The 15,861-nt window shown below is 37.6% G+C and overlaps 1 protein-coding gene across 2 annotated transcripts in view; it reads right to left on the reverse strand.

Moving 5' to 3' along the window:
• Positions 1 to 15,861, reverse strand: part of unc13c (unc-13 homolog C (C. elegans)) — a 138,998-nt gene that overhangs the window by 70,797 nt on the left and 52,340 nt on the right. For both annotated transcript variants that reach the window (XM_066701363.1, XM_066701362.1), the window contains exons 12-16: positions 15,629 to 15,792; positions 10,494 to 10,644; positions 10,283 to 10,351; positions 4,722 to 4,811; positions 3,177 to 3,305 (exon numbers count right to left, since the gene is read on the reverse strand). In XM_066701363.1, the coding sequence (XP_066557460.1) occupies positions 3,177 to 3,305; positions 4,722 to 4,811; positions 10,283 to 10,351; positions 10,494 to 10,644; positions 15,629 to 15,792 (603 nt within the window). The remainder of the gene's footprint in view (positions 1 to 3,176; positions 3,306 to 4,721; positions 4,812 to 10,282; positions 10,352 to 10,493; positions 10,645 to 15,628; positions 15,793 to 15,861) is intronic.

Consider the following 15,861-nt stretch of genomic DNA (forward strand, 5'->3'; position numbering starts at 1 on the left):
AGACAGGGACATAATTCACAGCTGTGTCCACCCTCCAAGCTGCAATAATTGCTAATAACCCCCTGGGCTCTTAGAACAAACCAAGTTAAGAGATGACAGTGATTACTGAAATTCCACTTTTATTAAACATTATTATATACATTTCATGTGGATGTTAAGTCTTGCATTCGGGTGTCACAGTTTTTTATTTTATTATTTAATTAATCTTCAAAGTAGGTGATGTCACATGACTTTTAATTCAAGGCACTTTCATGCTCAGTAACATTCATGTATCGTCTGTCACATACTGTAGATATGTCATCAAATACAGTAATATTTAGAACCTTATAAAGAGTATTTAACATATACTTTGGTCCCACCATAATAATAATATATGCAAGAAAGCACAAAGTGAACGCTAAAACAAAAATGCTTAGTGCATCAGAAATGTGGCATTGTATTGTAAAGTGTTGGCCAGAGACAGTCATTTTCCTGAATGATTAGTAAACTCCTGATGAAGTGACATATGGTTATTCCCCTTTTATACTCAGTTGCTTTGAAGTGATATTAAGTGGGATGTCTGAATTCACATGCGGAAGATACAGCTCTCAATTACATTATTTCTTGCACTGAATTCACTTCAGAAGAATCTGAATATAATCCTATACACAGAGCACTTTACATCATTAAGATTTTCCTATCCTTTGCTGGCATCCTCTAATTTTATCATGCAAATCTGTCCTTGTGATGTTTCCCAGGAGACACTCATGCAAGAAAGATGGCATAATAGCTCCAGTAAATAAGAATGGCGTATACACAAGTAAATCGTGCCATTGTCATTGTTGACATCCATCAGGCCGATTTCTTTTCCCATCATTGTAGGCTTTGGAATGAGAAAGCCTCCAAATGTTACTAAGAGAGTCCATATGTGCTGGCTGCTGAATCAAGTTAAATAAAATTAATCACTTTGTCTGCTGCCACGTCTTATCATACCTATCTCTGAATTATTTAGCAGAATCCCTGCAGTTTATATATAGTGCCTACATCAAAAATAGCAACTAGCAACAATTAAACATGCTTGAATAAAACTATCATCAGTTCAAGCACACATCAGAACCTGTATAATAATGGCAATATATTTTAATCAGCCGAGGCAGGGAAATACATTACTTAACATTTGTAACATTTGTCATAGTACATTACATCATTTTTGTTTGATGTTAACAAATGAAAAGGAATGGAAGAACTGCTGGGCCTTGTCTATTAAAGAGTAGGCTACAGTTTATTTGTCTGAAGACTTCAGATTATCATTAACCAAACACATGCACACACACATATATATATATATATATATATATATATATATATATATATATATATATATATATATATATATATGTTTACACACTGTATAAATATATACACACATATACTTTAAGTGATTAAAAAAATCTACTATCCATTGCAAATGTTTAACCCCTTTTAATTATCCCTCATAAATGATATTAAAACAATCTGCATGGCTATTCTTGTTGACCGTTATGCCATTATATCATGTAATTACTTGTCAAAATGATATATGTAACGAAGGATGTGTTCTTAAACACAAACAATTTCCCTGGCATTCTCAGTTTTTCATGTCTTTTTCAATGAATATGCACAGTCTAGCTCCTTCAGCAACATCTGCTAGGCTGTATAAATTGCAAGTCAAAATAACTGACCACTTCGCATTCCAAGGAAGACCGAAGCTCATTAGTCCAGACTATCACGCAAAAACCTGCCATTATTTTCTAGTGGCATCTGATGAGGCAAAACCTTGATTACCACATTTACAATTTAAAATGAAACAACCATTTTTAATACCAAGTGTCTAATGACCAGAATATGGAAGTGTGACATAAAATGATTCCATGAGCTTCTGTACAATTCACAGGTTTATCTAGCTTCACAACCCACCACAGTGTCCCACCACAGAGGCTACAAAATTGAAACACTTTGTTACAATGGAGGTCAACAACTTAACAGCTCACATATTCCTCTAATGTATCTGTGAGAATGAAAGTACCAGTGGTACAAAGTATATTATTTAGACCTATCAAATCTCTCAGTGACACATGCTCTTGGCAGAATTAAACACGAAAGACATGGCTCGATGTATTTGCCTGCATGGTTGAATAGATTAAGTGTGAACACAGTAATTAAATCAGAAATATGTCATGTGTGAAGTTTGACTTCTACTGTCAACATTTTCAGTAAACAATGTTGCTGCCACATGGTTGTAGCATTCACAGTGTGTTTTGTATCCTTGGATGATCTATTTTTAGAGTCCTGAATCCTGAATATGGGTTTTCCGTATCTTTTCATTGCTTAAATTTAATCTTTCACATTTGAGCACAGTATCATTTTCACCAAACAGCCCAAACCAGCTTTGTTATCATTGGATTTAGTGAGATATGGAGTACATTTCTCCATATACAGTGGGCCCCCTCCTCTATATGTTCCTTAAGAATGCTGTGCTAGACAATTCTGCATTGGAAAGAACCATATACTTTATGGGATTAATAGGCATATGTAAATATGGCCATGTGAAGTCTCCAACGAATACCCTACCTATATTGTATATGAACTAAAAATATAAAATCATAAACATAATGACATTCATATATGATACCCTGCAGCTGTAAATTAAAATATATGAAATGAAAATATGACTGTGTTTTATTGTAACACTCACAGTGGCAAAAATAAATTAACTGTACGGCACTGAATTTACTGTGGTCACAGCTTCCATCAGACTGTGGGAGAGTGAGATGGGTGGGGGAGAGAGGAAGAGATATGTCAGCGTTGGAGAGATGGAGAGAGGTGCGGGAAGCTAAAGCAGATTGTTTATATAGTTATAGAGCAAGCATACTGCTGTATGTTGGGCAAACCATGAATATTCGCATTTTCTGCTTTCGTCAAAGAACTGGTCACATTTAATTTTGAGCGTATGAACGAGGAGAGCTTACTGTAGTTCAGTGAACAATGCAGATTCATTGCATTCCCTGGGATGAATGAAGCCTTACCCATATGCCAAACACAGTGAACAACAAACGTAAACAAGTCTGACTGTTTTAACCGGGTTTGTAGAAGACTGAGTGGAATCATGATCATCCTGACAGCAGTATTGCAAGAGAGTTCTCAATCCACTGTCTTACCTGATCAAGAAGTTGGTTGTAGAGATCGTGGCAGTTGTCAAAAATGTACTTGTATGTGGAGTCCAGACAAGCCCTCACACAATCTTTTACTACCATGCTTGCTCTTGGTGGACTCTGCAGCTCCTGAACCTGAATGTCAAGCGAACAAATAAATATAATTACCATTCAGAATCAGTATACCCACTAATAGGCAGCCACAGGGAACACTTCTCACAAAATGTAATGACCTCCATTTTCCAAAAAACATTAAATGGGCAAGTCAGATCCTTGAGTTATTAATTTATGTCATAATTTCAGGTGCAAGGTTAATCCACAAAATCAGACAAACTGCACACAGATAACTGAGAGGCTACTGTACCTCTAGGTGCATATTTTGTGTCTGAGCAGATAACACTGTCCCACATGACTGTTCAGCATTCACTACTGAAGCAGCACATTGAAGTGAGGGGAACATGTAAATTATGTACAATGGTGGGCAATAGCTACTTGGAGGAGAGTGACAGTTTTATTTCGATGCCACACATAAGATTGATGAGCTTTATCTTGCATTTGAGCCATGCATTGCATGCCTATTTAAATAGACCCTCTGCTCATTAGAGTGTAAAGCTTTTTTTTTCCATAATGGGATCTACGATAAATAGGCTGCATCTCAAAAAAATTGGATAAATTGAGAATTACATAAAAAAGCAAGGAACATATATAATTTATCTTTACATAATTTTTTTACATACAATAACATTGTTATGATTAAAACGTAGTGCATTTCCATTACAACTGTTATATGGAGAGATTTACTGAAGACTTAAGATATACAGTATTTTACAGTACATCTACAGAGTATAGCAATTTTTACAATTAAATCAATCTTTATATTGTATAAGGCACTGAACTAGTCTTTACTGCTCTAATGCTTTAATAAGATGTTTGTGCAGTGCTTAACTTAAAGTAAATAAACTGTAACTGCAGAAAAAAAATCCATCATGTTTATATTAAATATTGAAAATAAGGACATTTTATGAATAGTATTGATTGTGTATGCAAACCATAAAACAGCACTTTTGCTTTAATGAACTGTGTGTTATCAATGTTCTTTAATTACAGACTTCCTTGGTGCAATTTTTAGCCGAGCAGTAATTCTCACTGAATTGATTGTTCCTATTAAGTGGAAATAGGTTGATATTTTCAGCCAACATTGAAAGGGAGTTAGATTATGAAGTGACAGAGTGGAGAGCGCAAGTTAAGTCAGCTGAATAGCATCAACACAACATAATGGAAATAACATTGGACACTTTCAACAGACAGTTTAACGTTCATTTGAACAAAAAAAAGCCTATTAGCCTCTGAAGATTAGAAGAATTCATATTTTCCTTCTAGCACCAAATGTTGAAATGATGAAGCAAAGAAATGTGCACCATTGACAGCAATCAATAACACACAATAAATACATACAATCAGAAGGGATCAAGAATAAGAAATGAAATCTGGCCTTATCAGAAAGTTGTGATTTTCTCCCTGTGCTGGCAGATTAAATGAATATCATCCTACCTTCATTCGGAAGAAGGTGATGCTGGTTAGCAGGTCCACTGTTGATTTTAAATCCTGGAGCCTCTCAGGATTGCCAGCAGGGAAATTATCCTAGTAATTACAAAAGGGAAAAGGCTACTTCACATCTATTTCTATTTCTATTTTCCTTTTTGTTCTCTACTCTGAGCTAGGAAGCCGATATTGATCACAAATTGCCTTTGCCAGAAATGATGGTATTGATAGTTCCCACTGCTCTATTTACAGTACAATAATGAACGTCTCTCACCTTACTCTTTCATGATGTAAAGCTTTAAAGAGTGTCTATCTAATAAAGTTCACAAAATGAATGATTCAACGCCATAAAGCTGCAGTGTAGAGCAGTCATAATGATGGGATGCATTTAAAGATCATGATCGCCAGATACCATGCTGTTAAGAGATCAATAAAATTCCAAGCTTTTAGTACCGAGTGACATGGGCTGTGTTAAACCTCATTGAAATGTTCCCTTAGTTTCAAATGACCGTAGACCGTAGCCATTGTCCAAAGTAGTAGCTGGTCTCATTCCATTTGCCCCCATTAAATTAATCTTTTTGTTTAAAAATTGATAAGTCTTAACACCCTCTACAGGCTAATAAACAATCTTCAGTCAAATATCTCTCAACAAAATGGTTATTTATTGTTATAATCACGTTTTCTATCTATCGTTATTATTAATTGGAGACGCATTAAATAATCTACTGACTCTGAAGTAGAGTTCACCAGCAGACAGACTTCGACATTACAATCATTATCATCTTCTAAGATGAATGCGCAGCTGTTTAAATGGAGAGCAACAAATCACACTCATTGTTTTCCTGTGAGCTCTTCAACAAAAACTCTTCAGGTCAGACTTTGCTGGTCTGGTCTTGTGTTAAAAGCATTTTTTTTTAGCTTATTCCTGCCCCCATTTTGCTAAATGAGTGGAACATTTTGCCTTCAATTTGCAGAATCATTGTTGAAGCAGCTTTGTTGTGCTAATGGCGATTTTTCTGTGTGCTCCAGTTTTAAAATGTCAGTTGATTCCATAGGCGGGCTGTTGTAAGTTATATAAGGAAAAAGTGAACTCTCAATTGCATTCTAAAGTGCTCTGAAATTCTCTGACAGGCCCTGAGCTATTGTGCATCTCCACCAAGCTGTAAAACAGATACAACTTCAGCTTTATGGACAGATAGATACCTGGGACTTGCATTTTCTCTGCTCATAATTCTGAGAATAGATACACTTGTTGATATAAAATCAGAAATCGCAAATTAACTGCATTTACTACATAACATGCAACCTGAAGTCCAGACTAGTCAGGTTTTGATAGGGATTTGATGGAATAGAACTGTCTACAAATGTATTTTCTTCTAGCTACTTGATATATACAGTAGTGTGCAAAAGTTTTAGGCAGGTTTGAAAAAATGCTGTAAAGTAAGAATGCTTTCAAAAATATAAATCAAATCCATATTTGGTGTGACCACCCTTTGCCTGGTACAAGGGATTTTGTAGGCATATAGTCAGGTGTATGATTAAACAATTATACCAAACAGGTGCTATTGATCATCAATTCAACATGTAGGTTGAAACACAATCATTAACTGAAACAGAAACAGCTGTGTAGGAGGAATAAAACTGGGTGAGGAACAGCCAAACTCAGCTAACAAGGTGAGGTTGCTGAAGACAGTTTACTGTCAAAAGTCATACACCATGGCAAGACTGAGCACAGCAACAAGACACAAGGTAGATCTACTACGTCAGCAAGGTCTCTCCCAGGCAGACATTTCAAGGCAAACCGGGGGTTTCCAGATGTGCTGTCCAAGCTCTTTTGAAGAAGCACAAAGAAACGGCAACGTTGAGGACCGTAGACACAGTGGTCGGACACATGAAAGACACATCATGCTTACTTGCAGCCAAAAAGCCATACCTCCGATGTGGCAACAAGGCCAAGCTACTCAACTATGCACAAAAACATAGGAACTGGGGTGCAGAAAAATGGCAGCAGGTGCTCTGGACTGATGAGTCAAAATTATAAATATTTGGCTGTTGCAGAAGGCAGTTTATTTGCCGAAGGGCTGGAGAGCGGTACACGAATGAGTGTCTGCAGGCAACAGTGAAGCATGGTGGAGATTCCTTGCAAATTTGGGGCTGCATTTCTGCAAATGGAGTTGGGGATTTGGTCAGAATTAATGGTCTCCTCAATGCTGAGAGGTACAAGCAGAAAATTATCCATCATGCAGAACCATAAGGGAAGCATCCGATTGGCCCCAAATTTATTCTGCAGCATGACAACGACCCCAAACATAAAGCAAAGTCATTAAGAACTATCTTCAGCATAAAGAAGAACAAGGAGTCCTGGAAGTGATGGTTTGGCCCCCACAGAGCCCTGATCTCAATATCATCAAGTCTGTCTGGGATTACATGAAGAGAGAGAAGCAACTGAGGCTGCCTAAATTTTCTTCTGTTCACTCACTTTGCATTTAATTAATTGATAAATATAATCTATTAACATGTCTATTTTTAAACAGCATTTTTTCACACCTGCCAAAAACATTTGCACAGTACTGTATATACACTCACCTAAAGGATTATTAGGAACACCATACTAATACTGTGTTTGACCCCCTTTCGCCTTCAGAACTGCCTTAATTCTACGTGGCATTGATTCAACAAGGTGCTGAAAGCATTCTTTAGAAATGTTGGCCCATATTGATAGGATAGCATCTTGCAGTTGATGGAGATTTGTGGGATGCACATCCAGGGCACGAAGCTCCCGTTCCACCACATCCCAAAGATGCTCTATTGGGTTGAGATCTGGTGACTGTGGGGGCCAGTTTAGTACAGTGAACTCATTGTCATGTTCAAGAAACCAATTTGAAATGATTCGACCTTTGTGACATGGTGCATTATCCTGCTGGAAGTAGCCATCAGAGGATGGGTACATGATGGTCATAAAGGGATGGACATGGTCAGAAACAATGCTCAGGTAGGCCGTGGCATTTAAACGATGCCCAATTGGCACTAAGGGGCCTAAAGTGTGCCAAGAAAACATCCCCCACACCATTACACCACCACCACCAGCCTGCACAGTGGTAACAAGGCATGATGGATCCATGTTCTCATTCTGTTTACGCCAAATTCTGACTCTACCATCTGAATGTCTCAACAGAAATCGAGACTCATCAGACCAGGCAACATTTTTCCAGTCTTCAACTGTCCAATTTTGGTGAGCTTGTGCAAATTGTAGCCTCTTTTTCCTATTTGTAATGGAGATGAGTGGTACCCGATGGGGTCTTCTGCTGTTGTAGCCCATCCGCCTCAAGGTTGTACGTGTTGTGGCTTCACAAATGCTTTGCTGCATACCTCGGTTGTAACGAGTGGTTATTTCAGTCAAAGTTGCTCTTCTATCAGCTTGAATCAGTCGGCCCATTCTCCTCTGACCTCTAGCATCAACAAGGCATTTTCGCCCACAGGACTGCCGCATACTGGATGTTTTTCCCTTTTCACACCATTCTTTGTAAACCCTAGAAATGGTTGTGCGTGAAAATCCCAGTAACTGAGCAGATTGTGAAATACTCAGACCGGCCCGTCTGGCACCAACAACCATGCCACGCTCAAAATTGCTTAAATCACTTTCTTTCCCATTCAGACATTCAGTTTGGAGTTCAGGAGATTGTCTTGACCAGGACCACACCCCTAAATGCATTGAAGCAACTGCCATGTGATTGGTTGGTTAGATAATTGCATTAATGAGAAATTGAACAGGTGTTCCTAATAATCCTTTAGGTGAGTGTATATGACCCTTATAATTAGTGGAGCATAAGGAGAGAGAGTGGGGAGTGTGATTGAAATGTCAAATTTAAAAACATTATATGCCTCTTCAATTTTGACAGCTTCTTGTTTGACAGTTGACTATTCCATCTAACAAATGCAAAGCCATCACTAAGAACTATGTTTTTAATTTTCCATTGGCAGGTGGTCTGCAGTTTGTCTTTTAATCCAGGCCTTTAATCTCACTGGAAGTAGAAATGATAGCCTTTTCCAGATTAAACGCCCACTAAAAGCACAAAATTCATCTGATATTTCAAAATACTAAAATGTTCTAAAAACACATGCATCAAAGGTTTCTCAATGGATCACATCTGGCAAATTTATGAAATCTGTGTAAATTAGCTGATGATATCAAAGAAGCTTTTTATGAGTCATGACATGAAAATGGAAATGCCGGCAACAGTGACATGGCTGAAGAACTTAAACTATTAATTTTAGTTATTTGATACAGCAGATACAAGCGGCGAGCATATGTTTAGGGATCTGAACTGCTTGACTTACTCTGCAGTAAAGAAATGTAAATGAAAGTCAAACCAAGGACTGTTTAGTTGGGACTCTGCAGTATAGATATATAATATACCAATACTTTCTTATATATCTCTGTTTGGTACCCTTAACTTAATATATAGTGCAATGCATAATATTAAATGTGAGGTTTGCATCGTCAGCTTCATGTGTTTTAAGCAGGGGGTGGAAACACCGCACCTTGAATTGAAATGCACCGAAGGTCTCAGACACCTTATTTTGTCACAATATACAATCTGTTAGACAGTCTTCAGCAAGTAACTGCTACGTCTCATTTTGTCACCATTGCTAAATCACACTCTGCTACGTTAAGATGAAGTTTAAAATGGCCTCTAAAGTGGAAAATGCTTTATCCAGGAGTCAGGTACGGTGTAGACTTGCCCTAACAACAAACAGTTTGTCACCACAGCCGGCGCTGCTGCCGCACTTGCTATACATTGAACCCCTCTCGCTCCTTTACGAAAAGCCAATTATATTTTGTTCAGAATTTAGTTAGAAAAAATAAAGAATCCATGCCCATGTATTCCGAGGCTCTATTGATTTGAATTGCATTACTATACGACTTTATTTCCAATTTCTGCAGGAAAAGCCTAGGTGTTACATCTTCAAATAAAGTGAGTATGATATTCCCTAGCTGAATTGGGTAAACACGTCAATGCTATACAATTCATATAAGGCCAAGATCAATTCCAGTCTGGAAATTAAATCATTGGAGTCTGCATTATGCCTGGGGTTTAGTGGGACCATCAATATGGAGCTAGTATATCTCATTGGGATAACCACAGCTCTTCCTGGCACTTCAGCCTTTTTACTTTAAGAGTTATGGATGGCAAAGGATAATAATAAAAACAGACATTTTATTCACGGATCCCTTGTAGTACACAAAACAAAAGCATTGTACATTATACACTTATTTCATTACTTTAAACACTAAAAGCCAACCCTTCAGTAATGCTGAAGTCAGCAGCCTCTGATTCCAATTTTATCAGAATGTATTCGGCACACAAATTATGTTTACGATCGTGATTATAGAAATTTTGAATTACAACCCTATCAACATTTCTTTCAATCAGACTGTTGTTATAGTGTAGATAATGCATTTTAAATAGACAGGTGAATATGACCAATTTTTAAATTAAGTTCAAAAGCCTAATTTATTTAAATTGCTTTCTGCATAACAACAGACTTGTTCCACAAACTACACATACCCGATATTTGGACAGGTCGATCCTCAGCGAGTTGTGTAATTGATCCAGGAGTTTAACAAATTTTTCTCTCTGTGTAGAAAACAAAACAAATATATCACAATACCACATTCACATTCACATTGTGGTTTTACTTTGAGGGGGTTAAGCAGTCAGTGTTGTATATAATCATACTCTTGCAATTGTATTATAGGAATAAAACTGTGCAACTCACTCCGAAATTTGAAGCTGCAAAGCGGTCCGAGGCTGAGACGTTGGTGGTGGCTGTGGTGTGAGCATAATAGGCATTGATGTTGGCCAGCAGAGTGCTCATTACTGCAGGGACTCCAGGGCACATGTACTTGGAAGACAGGCAAGAGAAGTGGCTGGGAGAGAAACAGAAGAACAGGGGAACAAATATTAAATACAAAACCAAGGGTATAAGAAATAATTCCTTTTGGCTCCACAGAGATCTCTTAATACCTATAGCTGCCAGGCACAAACCTTGTCAGAGGAAGGTCACACGAAAACAGTCAAAACAAACATAACAAACAAACAAACAATAAAACAGAACAAAAACAATTCTAAACTAAATAAACAAAATGAAAACTAAAGTTTGGGAGGAGGACAAAATCCCCAATCAAGCTTCACTCTTCTCCAAGGCCATTGCTCACTCAGTCAAGCAGGTTGAGGCCAAAATAACTCCAATACTTCAATCACAGTAGTCCGAACTACTGAAAGGAAAGCATATGTATGTCCCAAATTAAATGGAAAACCTTATGTGTTCTAATCATGTAAAGTCTACATGTAGTATGATTTACCATGTGCTTATAAATCATACTGTGGCCAGTAGCACACAGTATGATTTATCATCAATGTGAACTTGCTGTTGATGATACCACACAATTTATTATCCTCCCTTTTATGAAATGTATCCTAAACAGTATCTGATCCCTACATTTCACCTGTGAACTCACAGTATACATTGCACCTCCTGTATATAAGGAAACTGTGGCCCGGTGTATCTTGAGAAATTATACCCAGATTAAGAAGACCACCACCCCCTGCCACACACACACACACACACACACACACACACCTAACACTCTTTGCTTCAAAAGAGCAAATTGTGCTCTGTTTTAAAGGGCCTGGGTGGAACAGTATAACACTATCACTGCAAAGCACCTGGGTCTCAGAGGAACATCACTTCTGTCAGGTACAGCTCATTAGGGAGAGCACACACACTGAAAGGAAGCAGTCATAGTCCATGAGCACAGCAGGTCACTAAATTTAGCTCTGACCCTGCAGGGCTTTATGGAAAATTACTTGCATTGCAAACTAAGATTGTGAGTGGTTACACAGGGCACATTTAGGCTAAAACTGAACGTGTCACTTTTCCTCTGAGTGCTTTGAGGAGAGCCCCTGGGCCGTATATGAGATTTGTACTGAGAGACTTTTGCATTAATGAAGACATATGATTTTATTTAATCCCATTACATGCTGACATTTATTCAGCATTCCAGCGTCCATCGAGAACCCACGCTGACACACCATGTTTGCTCACACTGCACTTAAATACTCTTCGAATAACAGACATCTGTCAAAAATATTTAGCATTTAAGATGTAGCTAATTTACCCCCTTAATGGTAATGAAATTGCCTGGAAAAAAGTTCTAATCAGTTTCTGCTTCCCCTGAGGTATGAACGTACGAAGATGTGCCAATAAAAGTAATTATAGAATCAGTGAGACCATCGTGTCATTTATTCCAGATTAAGCACATCTCTCGTGCTTAATGAATTCAGATCAGGTTCACACAGTGGAAATTAATCAGTGGAAGATACTGGGTATTAGGCTTTACTTTGAGCAGACAGGGGGCACAGCTCCATCCCTCTGAGTTACATACTACACTCAGGTTAGGTACAAAAGGGAGAACCGCCACGGGGCACAGCCATCTTGGTCCTCAAGGACCAAAGAAAATTAGACTACTACAAGCTCTATTTAACAGGTCCTAAGCCACAGCTTCACTAATTACCTTGGACCTTAGCTGAAGCTTGGGTAATTAATATGGAATATGCAACTTTGAGTTAGCGTGTTAAATTATAGCAATAAAAGGCAGTTGCTAATATGATTTATAAAGGCCACCAGATTACTATTACAGTTCTTTTTGGTAACTGGACATTATTTTTTATGAACAAGATGATCTCTGGCATGGTGTGCAAAACTGGTTTCCTAAGAGACGTTTTTTAAACAAGGCTTCTCATTCAAAAGTTTATTACTCTGTAATGTATACTGTAAAAAGCCTGTCAAGAAGTAGGTATTGAAAAAGATAAAAGATAAAGATAAAGATAAAAAAAGATGTATCTGATATTTTTAACAAGGTCACAAAGGTGGAATCACAGTCAGTCCTATGTAGCCAGTCATAGGATAAAGCTGTAGTGTATTCTTGTCACTAAATAAATGTTACATAGACCAGCAGTCTGGTTTATGTTCCCGGAGAGCTTTAAGTTACTTTATTAAATTGTTCCCTGATCCTTAAATCCTTATCTCCAATTACTTAACACCTGACAGTAATTAAAAAGATACTATTAAGCAATAATAGTTTAATTAAGTTTTCAATTAAGTAATTTTGAGTTTAGCAGCAACAAAAACCCACACTGGGGTACAGGAGCAGTAGTTAAAAACCACTGACATCTGTGGCAGGGTTTTGTCTGGCTCTTTTGCCTACATTCACTCTTCCACAATGTTTGACTATTAGTTATAAATATTTTTGTCAAGCTCCAGTAGCTCTAGTCTATTAATTTGATAATGTACAAATTATACATGGCCCCAGAAAAAAACAAAAACAAAAAAAAACTACATCTCCAGCTCATCACTTACTGTCCAAGCTTACATTTTAGATTAATATTTCACTGAATATAAATATTTAATTTTTCTAATCATTTAAATATGGTTCCAGGCATAATTAACAGAAAACTGAGATCACACACTTCTTAATTTAATACATATTTCTTTTAGAAGACATCCTTTTAAAAAATGAATGCCTTGCCCCTGCAGCATTTTGTGTACACAACACATTGTACATTTTACATAAATAAATTGCATGTGTAGTTTCTAAACATTTACAATACTGAGTTTTAAGCTTAGGCTGTGTAGCAAGATTGTGTTACGGAATCATTATAGTCACCACCCCTTTCTTCTTCAGTCCCGCGGTCTGAGTTTACTCCTCTCTTTCAGTTGTTATGTTCGGGGGCAGATTCACTTCCTAATTAAATGGCTATGAAACCCACTATTTGCATCAAGGGTTTAGTTTCCTACAAAATGGGATGAGTGCTAATTTGTTTCAGTTGCAGACATTTCTAATTGTTTCTTCCCAAGGTTTTTCACATTATAATTACTGACGTGCCTTTCGCTGGATAACGATGCTGACAGCTACAGCTATACATTATAATTTTTATTGCATTTTGTGCTGAAGTCAAGCAAACACACTGCAAAATTAAAGTGACTGAACAACGGGATTAGAGTAAGACCTACCAGAAGTGCAAATAGATGATGGACAGTTGCAAAGTTTAGGTCGTTTCTGCCCTTTGGCTTAAAGCGGGGTATCTAGTACTTGTCCTAACATGTCGTGGGCTGTAAATGTTGTGACGCCTCCATGGGTCTGTTCTTCTACATGGATTTACTTAGAGGATGGCTGATACCTGTCTGATGCCACTCACAACTGCGAGAGAAAAACCTTGTTCCGAGCAGAGATGTGATGGAAGCACCTGGAATTTGTATTTCTCCAGCAGCTGGCAGAGACTTCAAAGAGACAACTTCCTCAATGATACACCCCCTTCTAAATGGCAAGCTGGCTAAGTGATTGCAAAATGCGTTTACAAATGCAAGATGAGAAAAGTGAAAAGAAACACATTGACATTGGCTTGACTTCAACAGATGTAGCAAGGTGTTGATGGATGATGCTGTATTTTGAGGAAACTTGCTATTTGACTGAGGAAAAAGAGTCAACCATTAACATTGCAGTATATTTCCCTTCGTCAATATCTAGCAAAACCTTTTTTATGGGACATTTTCTGCAGTTTAAAAATGGCATATTGACTTCATTGTTGCAAGAAAATATTTGGAGTACAATACTTCAGAGACTGAGCAGATAAAATGGAACATAATGGTTTTAAAATTGAAGGTAATGCAGCGACAGTCTTTGAGACTACATAACAAACCACTTTAGTGAAATTAATGTAAAATATTGATAATATGAATTGTGGTTCTTCCATCTTAAAGTTCAATTTGTATATTAAAATAACAATGCATTGTGAGTGAGTCAGCGAGTGAAGAACTCTGAATAGCTATGGAAATAATAATTGGCATTTGATTTAATTATGGAATGACATCCTCATGACAGGTGTTTTTTATAATTTGTGTGCCAAGCTCCAGTTCCTCCTCTCATCATTTCCAGTAGGGGATATTGCATCGCTTGTGTGCCTGTGTTTCTGGAGTTACACTGTTTTTGCTTTATCGTTTGCAAATCACTGCTGCCAGGGCATGCGTGGGTTCCTGTGTTTGATTTTATGGTTTCCTTTGGTATTATATGCAAAGCCTGGGGTTGCCTTAGCAGGAAATATATGACATGAAACTATGATGCATTACTGATGACAATTTGTGGCTGTGACAGGAACTGTCTTGGCTAGCCTAATTAGCCCCTCATGTTTTTTACCTTAGGACTGCCTTCAAAATACATATTAAACAACAGATTGGATGCCCAAATAAAGAAAGAGAAAAGAATGAATTATTATTAAAATATGAATGTATTACTATTCATCAATGTATGTAACAGGATACACTATACAGGTCCTTTTCCCCTGCTTCTGTAACATTGTATTCTCACTTAAACAGGCCAGCACAAGGCCATGCAACTCCCAGCTCTAAATTGGTCCTTCCTTTGAAGACCATTCCCTGAGAGGGGGATTTGGGGCCTTGGAGGCTCTGAAGGCTGTGAAAGCTTTGCAATCTAAGTCTGAAAAGGGAGCATTCTGAAACCTTGCCTGAAGAATATACATCATGATTTATAAAGCCATTAAGACAAGAATGATTTCAAGTCTGGCCTGGACTGAAAGTCCATGGAGGGAAAGACGCACAGTTTCATACTTCTCATAAATCCCTGGTGAAACATGGAAATCGTGTCTACATGAGAGTCAGCTTTCATCCTTCTGACACATATAGCTCTTTCAGCACCTCCCCTAAGCTTTAACTAAGTCAGAAAGACAAGTATCAGATGATCTGCTTAAGATTTTCAATTTATGACCCCTTCAGTAAATGTTAGAACAAAGTAACCTTACACAAAAGTGTATAATTTTGAGATGTAATTTACTCACGTCATTGCCTGGTATATAGATTCTACTCCATATCGCATGGCAAACTCATCAACAATTTCTTGAGATACGTCGTCAAAGTAAACCTTCCAGGCTTCATCACCTTTGACCTCAGGGATCTTCACCACTCCACCATTCTTTACTTCAGTCAAATAATGAAACAGGTTCTAGAAACAAGCAAACCCTGCATAAATCTGCTGCTCCAAAAAGGAAGATCGATAAATAGAGATAGACAG

Source organism: Amia ocellicauda, chromosome 4 (assembly GCF_036373705.1).
Source record: "Amia ocellicauda isolate fAmiCal2 chromosome 4, fAmiCal2.hap1, whole genome shotgun sequence".
NCBI classification, from domain to species: Eukaryota; Metazoa; Chordata; class Actinopteri; order Amiiformes; family Amiidae; genus Amia; species Amia ocellicauda.